This window comes from Calonectris borealis, chromosome 1 (assembly GCF_964195595.1).
Source record: "Calonectris borealis chromosome 1, bCalBor7.hap1.2, whole genome shotgun sequence".
NCBI lineage: Eukaryota > Metazoa > Chordata > Aves > Procellariiformes > Procellariidae > Calonectris > Calonectris borealis.
This window is the reverse complement of record NC_134312.1, coordinates 147,856,747-147,869,509: the sequence shown is the minus strand read 5'-3', so window position 1 is coordinate 147,869,509 and position 12,763 is coordinate 147,856,747. Positions and strand designations below refer to the sequence as shown.

At 42.3% G+C, this 12,763-nt stretch overlaps 1 protein-coding gene across 1 annotated transcript in view; it reads left to right on the top strand.

Annotated features, from left to right (window-relative positions):
* The window catches only part of AFF3 (ALF transcription elongation factor 3), a 328,116-nt gene extending 316,015 nt beyond the window's left edge, over nt 1–12,101 (top strand). Inside the window, exons 16-21 of the mRNA XM_075135785.1 lie at nt 1,368–1,504; nt 3,497–3,568; nt 5,974–6,067; nt 10,237–10,286; nt 10,426–10,640; nt 11,980–12,101. Of these exons, the coding sequence (XP_074991886.1) occupies nt 1,368–1,504; nt 3,497–3,568; nt 5,974–6,067; nt 10,237–10,286; nt 10,426–10,640; nt 11,980–12,101 (690 nt within the window). The remainder of the gene's footprint in view (nt 1–1,367; nt 1,505–3,496; nt 3,569–5,973; nt 6,068–10,236; nt 10,287–10,425; nt 10,641–11,979) is intronic.
* Nucleotides 12,102–12,763: the final 662 nt, after the last annotated feature.

Genomic DNA, 12,763 nt, shown 5'->3' with positions numbered 1-12,763 from the left:
ACACAGCGGACCAGCACCTTACTTACTTACCCCTTGTGAATCACTCTTTGCAGGTACTTCCTCTCCCTCACTCACTGTGTAGGGATCCTGGAGGAATTGCCATATTGCCAAAGTGCCTCCAGGCACTTTGAACCACCTTGCTGGGCTGGATACCTCCTACTTTGGTACTGCAATACCTAACACAGGCACTTAGAGTGAGCAGTCTGAAAATTACTCAAAGTCTCTCTGCTCCTTAGTCCCCCATCTGTGAAATTGGAATAATAGCACTTCCACCCGCACAAGAGCGTCGGGGAGAGAAATATAATAAAAAGTTTGTGAAGTTCTCTGGTATGATCGCAATGGGAGTCATATAAGAACCTAAAATAGATTGAAGCCAGTGTGCCATTCCAAAGTTACTATTTAAAATCTTTATCCCTTGGAAAAGAATAAGGTCCATTAACCTTTCACTGTGTGCATCAGATTTCAACCAAATGCATCCAGTCCATTAATGGGCTTTATGTACCGCAGGAGTTCTGACTGAAGGAAAGAGAAGTCAGGACAGAGAGGTATTAGTATGATTCATCTCTATCCACATCAAAAATTAAATTCTGAGAGCAGATAAGTGGTATGTAAGTGTACACATATGAACATTATATGCACATTTGCATATACACTGTTGTTGAGGACATATATGTACATATGTCTGTATAAGTACACAAATACACACACAGAGAGTCAAAGAAATACTGAAAATAGGAGAAGAAATGGGGCAAGGAAGCAGGATGGCAGGAGAAGCTGAGGGAGCAGAGCAGTCCCTGAAAGAGGAGGAGGATATAGGAAGCAAATTCCTGACAAGAGGATAGTGTGGTCAAGCAAGTGCTGAAAATGGTGAGGATAAAGAAGACATGAGAACAGAGATGAGCCTTTGAATAAGAGAGTTAGTACTCAAAGTATTATTTCTGATTCTCTTAGTTCATTATAATCATTACCTTTCTTTGTTGAGTGATGAAAAACTACATTTGCAAACATATGTGAAACTCTTTTTAATGAAAGCTGGAACAAAAGGTCTGATGAGTCTGTGGAATTTCCAGCACTGAAGAGCTTTGACAAAGATGTGTCAGGAATGTCCTAGAGCTGATCCTTCTTTGGACACAAGAGTGTGGACCAAATAACATCTTGTAGCCTTTTTCAGTTCTACTTTCTGTATCTTATGATTTTCACTGATGCACAGGGTTTGATGGGTTTTAGCTTTCTTGTAGGAAAATTTGTGGAACTGAAGATATACCACCTTGCATCAAGTTTACAACTGATGTTGAGAAAATCCCATCAAATGTAACCATATCTTGATGATTACACTATTTCTCTGTGTCCTTATTTTTTCCCTCTAGGTGGAAAAGTTTGGAAAGGCACTGAATTATGCAGAAGCAGCACTATCGTTTATTGAGTGTGGAAATGCAATGGAACAAGGCCCAATGGAATCTAAATCCCCTTATACAATGTATTCAGAAACAGTTGAACTCATCAGGTAGGAAGGGAGGAGATGACCTCAGGGGTTATTCTGTTCGTGCAAACATGCTCATCTACGTTATCACGTAATTCCCTAGATACAGTAAAAGGGGAAGAGTGAAGTCCTCCCAAGTGCCTGGTCAGTCATATGTAATATGTATGTATTATCGGTGATTTCTATGGAAATCTACAGGAAACTGTGTAGAATGCAAAAAAAACCTCCAAAGATTTTCATATTACTTGAGTTGAAATTACTTCAAGAGTTTCATGGTATAAGTCCCGTGCTACTCAAAAGGGACAAATAACAATACATAATACCAAAACATTCTCATGGGGCGGTAGTTTGCAAAATGCTGCTATGTGTTTAAGACTGCAGTTTAATGGTTACCTGAACGAAGATGTGAACAGTGATAGAAAAATGGACACTCAAGGTCCATTTGGTGTGTATGCTCCTACCGTAGCCAGTGGAGTCCCAAAAGCAGTCCAGCTCACACTAAAGCAGGCCCCTACATTTAGTCCCTTTCATGGCTCTCCAAACAGGACAGTCTAGAATTCAGTCCCACCCTCAGTCCCTATGAAGAAAGTTTGCCTCTTAAGTCCTTTCCTCCTTTATAGTTGGTACTAATAGTTAACGTTGTTGACGGTAGAGAACACAAAGGTCAAAATCATCCCAGCAGCTGAGTGACTTTCTCCACAAGAGAGCGAGCCCAGCCACACTGGCAGAGAAAGCTGCACCGTCAGCGGCCATGGCATCATTCCTCAGGACAGTCAACCACACAGACTCAGTTCATAGGCAGTAAAACGTTTTAATTTTTAATCATATTCATAATGCAGCAAAGCTTCTAAAACAATTGCATTCTTTTGGACTTAGTGTTGATGCAATGATTTTCTTACGTATGAACAATTCCATTGGCATTTTATTCCACTTAGGGCTGTCTTCTCATGCATTTCAGTGGATTGAGACCAGCTTTCTAACTGGAAGGTTATTAAACAAAATCATATATTTTTTTCAGTAAGAGAATAGTACATCCCATCTCTGCAACTCTTCCCTTCTTTTTTCAAAAGGCAGAAAGCTCTTTATTTGTCTGCCCTGTCTTTTCTCATGATAGTAACTATATGGTCCTAACTCTGGAAATGAATTTTGCTTGCAGATCCATCGCTTTCAATAATGTGTGTGGCTGTGGTTGTGTTGTAGTGTGAATTGCTGTTGGTCTCACTTGCTGCAGCTCAGAAAAATAAGTGGTTTACTAGGTATGCCTGTTGAAACAAAACGTTCATACCAAATCTTTACACAGGTATCAGGATTAAAGTTTGAAAGCAAAGATAAGAAAAAACACAAGCAGCTAATTATGGGGAACAGGTATTTTTCTGGAAGCAAGCCCAGAAGTGTTGTGTGTTGTCCTAACCTTGTCCATTGTTCAGGTATTCAGCTGGAAGCTGAGATTTCCAGAAACTAATTTGTGATTGCATAGCACATACACTCTTGAAACAGCAGTGCTACCTCTGTGGATGTTTAATATTTATAGAATTTGAATGTAATGTCATATGAGCAAAAATAGCTCTGAGCCACATGTTCCCCCTCGGCTGTGCTCTGCTTGGAGGAGCAAATCTGGGTAGACACGCTCAGAACTGGCAGGGTGAGGGCAGCACCAGCTTCAAGGCAGGCTGTCTGCCTTCAAAGGCTGTGAAAACCTTTCTGCATGAACTCTGTGTAACTGGGTCTCCACAGGAGCGGAGGTTATTTTGGTAGGACAGCATCACCTCGCCAGCTAGGCTCCCCTCTGGACTGACGGATGTTCAAGGGAGTTACTGCTGTTTAAAGAGTGCAGGGAGGCACTGCTAATAGCAAAATAGCTCAGAAACACAACCAGAAAAAGCACATGTATGTCTGGTAACTTGAGCAAATATGTTTAAGGGGGCAGATCAAATGACATCGGCCAGCGTAGCTCTCTGATGAGTAACATAAAGCTGTCTCAGTTAACTCACATTGGCTTTTTTCCTTTTGCTTAAGGTATGCAGTGAGACTAAAAACCCACTCAGGCGCCAACGCCACGCCAGAAGACAAACAGCTGGCAGCATTATGGTTAGTAGATCAAGATTTCCTCAAAAGGTTTCTTTTCTGCAGTGAGCCAGTTCTTGAAAATCAGATGCTGGACGCAGCCAGATAGGATTATGTTGTCTGTTGAAATTAAGAGAATACTTTCTGCTCTGGGAAGGTCCAGCCCTTGTATCACTGTACCAGGTCTGCATTCTGTCTCTCTAAATAAGCAATTTATACTTATTGACTGTGACAGGTCAGCTATGGTACGTCAGCGTAATTAATTTTTAAATGCCTGATGGTTTGTTGTTTTTATGAGTGATGTACTTTTGTACCAATAGGTTGGTAATTTCTTTTGTGGCTGACATTTTAGGCTCAATAATCATAAATTATATTTACATTGTATGAAGGGATATACAGTGATGGTGATAATTAAGCCACTTGGATTACCTCCTAAATTGAGATTTCTAGATATATATGCACGCACCTTAGATTCTATAGGATGGTTGCTGATTGCTAGTAAAATACTAAAACATTATTAAAATCAAATTTTAATTTAATATCTATGTAGTAATACATAAAATACCTATTACATGGTTACTGATTCTCAGTAAGTGGACATTTACAATCAGCAAGTGTGTTTTTAACATCTATTAACCATCTGTTAAAAATCCAAATTAAATGCATCTTTAGCCTCCATAAATAAGGAGTCCTAATTAATCATTTGTATAAAAAAGAACAAAATATCCAGAGAGGCAATTTTTTTTTAAATGCCCTTTCTTTGTCACTGGTTTGCTGTGCCTTTGCGAGGAGCACAGAATGCATTCATGGCAATTGCTTTAAAAAGGCTTAGGTGGGAAAACGACTAAAGAACGGTTAAAAAAAAATAAAGCCATATTACGAAGGGTTGCTGAGAACTGCCGGAGCGCTTCGGTGCGCGCGGAACCGCATCCAAATTCACGGAGCCGCTGCATCTGTTTCAGCAGAAAGGTCAGCGCGAGGGAAAGCAGACGGTGCCTTCTCTGGGCGATGAATAGCAATCCTAACTCACCGTCTGCCAGCCAGCAGATGAGCTGACACCATTTGCATATGCGCTGTACCTGTGAAGGTGACAGAGTGAGAGTGATGGTGGCTGCGAGGCCACCGCATCCCCTGGCTGCTCCCCGCGCCCGCCGGGCAGGCTGCCAGGCAGCCGGCGCACCCGGCTCCCCTTCTCCTAAGGAGAGACTGTCCTCCAGCGGCCGAAGGCAGAAATTCACCTTCTGCCTTCAGGACAGGAGGCAACCGGGCTGAGAAATCCCTGGCTGGGATGGTTTTTCGAGAGCAGTTCGCTAATTCGAGAGGTCTGGGCAGCTCCTGGGCGCGGGGAGATGGGGGAGCGCTCTGCACTTCCAAACTCACGGCACCTTCTGGTGCTTCAGGTTGGCCCCGAGGCTAAATACTGCTTTTAAAAATAAGGCCTCTGCTGCCAAAGGAAAAGCAAAACACACCAGATTTTTGCTTCGAGAGCTGCGTTACCGAGGGGCAATCCCACGCTTGCCGATCAAAAAACTTGCTGCGAAGAGGTGGCGGCGATTCTTGATTTGTAAAATAGACCAGTTAACCTAAAGCCAATAGCGAAGAAAAGAGTTTGTGTGTCCTGAATGCTGATTATCAGTTACTGTGATGTATAGTTATAGTTAATAGCTATTACTCTCATTTAATTACATAGCATTAAGAGTGTGCATGTCTCTGCAGACTAACAAGGAGCACGGAGTCAGGCAGTTCCGGTACAGCACGTTGAGTTTTTCAGCCCACTGCTGGTTTCCTCTGGGGAACAAATCAGGCAGGTGGCCTAGAAATAGCCTCCAGGCTCCAACACAATCTCCGTTCTGGTTTCCCACAGAGGAGCTTGGCCAGTGAAATCTGGGCAGGTCCAAGGTTTCCCTGTTTCCCAGCTATCTCCAGCTGCTGGAAGAGACCACTGGGTGTACACAAAATATACCCAGGATGACTCTAGTTCATTATACAGGCTCCAGACTGTTGTAATAAAGTCCCAGGATAAGATACCCAAAAAGGCGGCCTTTGCATTTACAACAAGAAATACAAAAAAATGCATATGTTGGGTTCCAGGCCTGTAATGACCTTTTCACGGGAGAGGCCTTTGGTCAAGTGTGCAGACTTCAAGTCGGAGTCAAGGCCTGGGAACCCAACCCTGCAAACCCTTCTGAGTATGGTTTGTCTAGTACCTCACTGGTGGCATTTGTCAGTGTGACCTGTCCTGGCTGTAATACCTAGCGTTGCACATGAATCCATGGCAAAGTGTGAACTACTGTAAACAAATGGTGATAATAACAGTAAGCAAGGTGCTGTCAGCTTTCCACTGCATGTTAGTTCGAGAATTTGAGATAACTAATTGGGATTATTGTTCAGGGGGCATGCTTTACCTTCTGCTCTCCCTTTTGTTCTAGTTACCGCTGCCTGGCCCTTCTGTACTGGAGGATGTTCCGACTCAAGAGAGACCATGCGGTCAAGTATTCGAAAGCGCTTATTGAGTATTTCAAGGTGCATTCTTTATGATATGTTTTTAGATCAGCATGTCACTATAGGAAATACAGCATCTTACTGAAACAGTAGCTGTGCTGGGCTTCCCCCGTGAAGTCAGTAGAGTTTTACCATAGACTTCCCTGGCAACACTTGATCTCTAGTCAGTTCTAGAGTTGAGTCAGTTCTGTCTTCACAAGGGCCCCTCTTTGCAAAATACACACCGTGTCCCTTCATGAAGAATGAGAAATTTATAGTACTAACAAACAGGTATTTTCAGATTATTCTTGGTCGAGTGTCTAGTGCTATGCAGCTCTGTTGTGAATAGGTTTTGCAGATTTTGCTCTAAGAATCCCCTCCAGGATTACACTTTCCACTAGACTACCTGCGAGTTGAAGACTTTGATCTAGACCAGTCCTTAGCTGCAGGGCTCCCAGTTAGCAGCATTGATAGGTAGGACAGTGCAGTGGGACATGTTCTTACCCAAGGAACTGGCAAACAGCCCACACTGACTTCGGTGGGAGTTCTACAAAAGCATCAGAAGGCAACCAAACCGCCTGCCATGTACTTGACACGGCACTGCTGGCTTCCCCTTCCTGCTTCGCTTTGCCTGCTACTGCTTCTGTTTTCCAGTCTCTGCCAGGTCCAAACCCTGGTTATTTTGAAAAGGACAAGAAGTCATTCAAAGTATTTTAATGTATTTTATTTGACACGGTATTTCTTGATACTTTCTCTGGAAAGTATCTCAGGAACAAAACCTTTCAGGTGGAGCTCACCTAGCAGTCAGTCCATCCAGCATTTCATCTCCAAACACAAAACTAGCCTTCATCTTACTAATTAAAAAAATAATATGTACATAGAAGTACATATGTACAAGCTTTACACAGTACAAGCTTTAAGACAAACTCTTCTGGGGGACCTGAACAGCCATTTGTCTTTGAACACAGGGCTCATCTGCTGGGTTTTTTTTGCAGAGGGAGGCACCTTGAAATGAAAAACATCCATCCTTTGACATTTTGTTAATAAAAAAATTCAAATAAAGCACGAATGCTCATGACCATATTCTGAACACATGAAGACAGTGAAGGAAATTGACAGATCCATTGTTGTCAAACTGAAATTGAAGTCACTGAAATTGCTTCTAAAAATTTAGCAATATATAATTCAACACGTTACGTTTCTCTAACAATGACTTGATTTGAGGGGAAAGAAATATGCGCCTATTACAGCACTTTATTTTTCTTTATCAGTTCAGAGAATACATGCATTAAGAACAGGCTGGTCAGGCTCTCAACCATGTAAAATATCTCCTACTAGCAGAAAGAAACTGTTTCACAGCAAACATAAAATGGACTTATACTCTGCTATAGCCAAGATGAGCTTGTTTTTTTGCAGAGCTCCTGCTGATACGATAGCGCAGTTTCACATTAGAAAATATTCTCACCTTTGAAAGTAAAAATGGAAAAAAAATCCATTTGCTATAATTTTCAGTGGAAAACAAGCCAATTCTCCACTCATTTCATATTTGGTATCTAAAAGCTTTCAAAACCAAGTGACGTGAAATGCTGACTGCATTAAGAATTTCCACATATATTATCAATCAAAGAAAGATTTTAAACCTTGTCACACACATTTGCAGGGAAAATTAGGCACACTTTTCTTTTAGAAAGGAAAAAATGATTATTTAAATCTTCTTTTAAGCATTTTCTTTCCATTATAAAGAAAATTAATGCAGCAGAGAACTAAAAAGACGTCACAGATATTCAGGGGCCAGACACATTTGAGAGCATAAAGAAACCACGAGAATGGGTAGCAGTAAGCAAAGTGGGATAAGAGATGGTCCCTTACAACATTACACTCTTTCGAATACTTATCCCCACATTTCTGGTGCAGAACTGAGAGGAGGCTGGAGTAATATACCTAAAACATGAGAAAAAAGGTGTGGGAAATTGTACAGTAAGGCAGAGGCTGGTTACATTTACAGCGGAAGCATCCTTGACTCCACTTCAATTTTCATATTTTCCTGCCTCCAACTCTGTAAGTAAATAACATGTACTCAGTTTCCATTACACTAGAAAGATGAAGGCCAGTAGTTCTGAGACAGATCAGAAAAGGGGAAAAAAAAAAAAAAAGAAACTATTCTGTAAGAGGAGCAAATGCTGAGGATTCCCAGGTTGGTTCTATTTACGATGGTAAATGAGAACTTTTCATTTTTTATCTTTCATACCTTAGCCCTTCCTGCCAAAAAAAAAAGAAAACCCATTGAAGGAAGAACCCCCTGCGGGACACTCCAAAGCTTATTTTTCGTACCACTTACCTGGGATGTAGAAGGCCGAGTGTCAAAATGCAGGAAGAATGCCAGGGCACCCACAGCACTGGTGTGATCACTGCTAAAATACAGCCAGTGTTGGTGTGCGCATGAAAGATGTGGGAACACAAGAGGCAGTTCAGAGGACACAGTCAAAAATGAGAAAACAAACTTTTTGAAGAGAGGCTCAGGAGATGTGTCCAGCTTACTTCAGAACAGGTTAAAAGAGGATGGGATCATTGTGTATATGGAAACAGAGCTGATAATACCAGGTGACATGCAGTTTTGCTGGCACTGGACCAACAAAATCCAAAAGCTAGCACTGAAGTTGAGAAAATCCAGTCTTGAAAACTCTGAAACAGAATCTGTTTTCCTAACTGTGAGGCCTGCCAGATCTTAGACACAGGACGCAGGAGAACAAGGAGAATAAATAGTGTCATAGGGTTTCTGTATGACTAGCTATCCTTTTTAAGTAAACTAAAATAAAATACATTTAAAAAGTAATTTAGCTTCTGGTAAAAGTTCCATGATTGGTGGAAAAGGGAAATTGCAGACTGAGTGTCCTGGGTGATTATTCCTGGCTTTGAAATCTGTGAAGATCTGAAGCCCCTTGTTTATCATTTTTCCTTCCTAAGCCATGGGAGACCAAGAGTTTTTGTACTGCTGGTAACGCTTGTAACTCCTGCAGCTTGCAACACCTGCAGCCCTGCATTTAAACAATATCCGTAAACAGATCTTGAGCTGCAGGACTTCACTTGGTCTCTCGTGGCCGTCAAGAAGGGAGGGTTGTTCTCCAGCACACAATTATCTGGATGTATGGTTTCAGGGAAGGGTGCGAAGAGGTCACTTTCCTCTGAAGAATTAGAAACCGGCTGTTGCTGAATATGAGGCTGAGGATGGGATGGACCAGAAAAGTTTTGTTTCTTAGACTTCTGGTTTTTACATCCTTCTTTCTTGCAGGCCCAGGATTAAATTAGTCACTGCATTTGGGAAAGGAGAGTAGTTTTTCCACAGGTCAAATGGGCAGCAATCTGCCAGTAAATTCCCACCAGATCTTGTAGATTAAGTACTAGAATCATTTTAGCTATTCAATTTCCATTATTGCAGACACCTGAATTTCTCCTACTCTGTAAACGTAGTGCTTGTACAAGGTAGTTTCTCCTCAGGCAATGAAATTCTTTAGCCTAAGCACACTATACCAGTGAGAGTCTTAATGACTAAAGGTATACAAGAGATCACACTAAATGATCTAATGTCTCCTTCGGGGGGGGCGTCTGGGGAACCCTTCAGCTAGAAGAACCACCAGTCTGCAAGGGCAGTCTCTCTGGCCCTGTGAATGCTGTCGTATTCAGACCAAAGGGAACAGCTCCAAGAGGCAATCGTGAGAGAGATTCTTGAGCCTGGTGGTTAAAACACCCACCTGAGCTGAGGAAGCCTCAGGTTCACATCCCTGAGGTCAGCCAGGCTGAGCAGACTTGCGCAGTCTCGCAGGTCCTGGGAGAATGACATTAGCCTTTGGGGGCAGAAGAATGGGAGGAAATCCTTCTGGTATTCTCTATCACAAGAAATTCCAACCTAAACCTCACAGAGTCCTGGCAGCACTTTCTTCTGAACTCCCAGGATTTCTGTGAAAAGTTTTCGTTTCAGCTGACATGTTTTCCTAACCAGCGCCCATCCCAGGGTGTTTAATAGACTGTGACTTGAGTCTGTGCTGCAGCACTGCTTCATCACAACACCAGAGTAGGTTGAGTGGGTTTATTGCATCATGAGACTATCTGCACATTTTTTTCTTTACATTTCTTTACTTTTATACTGTTTAATGTTCTTCATTTCATAGTCTTATATAAATAATATGCATTGTGAATTATTTTTTCCTTTACAGAATTCATCAAAAGCTGCCCAGAACCCATCTCCTTGGGGTGCCAGTGGAAAGTAAGTTCACAGGCCACACAGAAACTTACATCAGATTGGCAGTCAGAAATTATATTTTCTAACCTGCAGTATGTTCTGATACTCTCATGTTTTTAATCACAACACCCTTTTAAGTAACTGTATTAATATCTGTTTCCAGGAGCACAGGAACTCCATCACCCATGTCCCCTAGCCCTTCTCCAGTCAGCTCTGTAGGATCCCAGGGGAGCACAGGGGCCCCTTCCCCATCTTCTATCATCAACATCCCGCAGCGCATTCATCAGATGGCCGCCAACCACGTCAGCATCACCAACAGCATCCTGCACAGCTATGACTACTGGGAGATGGCTGACAACCTGGCCAAGGAAAACAGAGGTGAGTGAGTCAAGGCACTGGACTATTCTAGAAAACTGTCACATGATTTTGATCAGGAAAATAACTATTTTGATAGGAATCCTGTCGGCAAAGTAGGACTGCAGAGGTGATTTTTTCTTCAGTCTGCTCCTAATCTGTTCCAAAACGGCCCAAAAAGGCAATTTTGATAGCTGTCTCGCTCAGAAGCATCTAATTATTTTCTTTATTTGGCTGGTCAGGACTGGTGACAGACAGGTCACAGACATAGCTGTGGGTAGCATTCACTGCCATCTGTGTCATTCTGGAGAGAAAAGTTTGTGGGAGGCAAGGCAGCTTCCTGCTCCCCAAAGTCGTGGAGCTGGATGGGATGCGTTTAGCCTGACCACATCGAAAAGCAGGAGCACAACTCCTTTCTGCAGAAGGAGTGAACAGCCCCGAGCCTTCCCCCCATCCGAGCAGACACAGATGGGAACAAGGTGCCTCGCTCCCCCTTCAGAGAAAACTTCTCTCGGCTGAGCTGGTTTCCATGAGCACGTGCCTCAGCATCTGACTTGATGATAAAGTATTCCTTGGCGTTAAGGCTGATTTATATGTTTAAGGCAGGGGCACGGGCAGGATTCAAATCCAAACGAGGACACTGAAGTGTAGGTGTGTATATGTGAGTTGGGGGGCTAATCTCCCATGACAGTTGATGGAGCTTTGCTCAATACAAACAGCAGAGTTCAGAAAGCTGTTCAGTTCACCCTGAAGGGGTTGCCTAACCATAGCTGCCAAATGCCATTTGAAGTATCCTTACCTACACTGCCACTCCAGAAGTCTCCTGCACGTCCTGTGTTAGATCTGCAAGTCCGGGCTGTATGTATCACCTGCCTGAGGGCATCTCAAATGGGCACTACATGCCTCTAAGTAGGCAACTGAATTTAGTCCTTAGTGGCTAGTTAGCCAAATTACTCTTTAGACTGTGATGACCATGTTGTACAGGCCTCTATTTGTCTGTCACGGTAGCTTAGATATCTAGCATATATATAGATAGGCGCTTGTGAGTAGCCTTTTTGATTTAGTTGTCCTTATTCTCAAAATAAATCTTGCCCAGCATCTGTTTGCTTTATCAAGACTCAATGGAAATTAATGAAAAGCAAAGTCGAACTCACTGTTTTGTTCTTTGAAAAGAAAATTGTTGTGCATCAGCCTGTAACATCATGAACCACAGGGCTTTAAAATTAATCTCACCAGCACTAAACTTTCATTCCCATGGAATGTTCAGCTTGACTCAATTTGCAAGAGAATAAAATCTATTAAAGGGTGACAAGTAGCAAATAGAGCTTCACTTTTCTGATGCCGAATCTTTTTTCCCCTGTAGATTTTTTTAACGACTTGGATGCATTGATGGGACCTATCACCTTGCACAGCAGTATGGAGCATTTAGTTCAGTACACTCAACAAGGACTTCACTGGGTGCGGAACAGCGCTCACTTGTCATAATGACTGTGTGCCATTCACATGGACAGTATAACTTTCACGGATAATTCAGTTATTCTGGACACTGTGCTACAGAAATAGTCAACCACAGCATTGATCCAAACAGAGGTGAATATTTCTTCAATATTGAGCAAAATTTTTCTGACTGTAGACATGTATGTGTGCATATGTACAATATACAATGATGTCTCTTCAGAATGAATTGTTCTGTACCACTCTCCAAACATTTTCATACACTAGAAATACTGGAAAGAACTGATCTTAATGCACGAAACATACCCTTTCTATTCTTGTGCTGAAAAACTCAGAAACCAAAATCTCATCGGTTGATTGAACCAAGTGCAATAAGCACAGATCCCTATTCAGGAAAGCTCTCAACAGATTGTTAACTTTAAGCTTGTACTGAAATCCCATTGACTTCGGCAGAGCTTAAGTACATATGCAAGGGCTTTCCTGAACTGGAATGAATGAGGGCAAATCGTAGACGTGGAGAACTTTTACTGCGAGCATGGACACGTCACAGAAGTTTCAATGTTAATGTGCCATCTCCCTGTTACTTCCCCACTGGGGCACACAGAGGAGTTGCGTAGTCCGCATTAAGTTGGAGAAAGACGGCATTCCTTCATGTGCAATAAGTTTCAACAGATTGCATGCATTTCTTTATC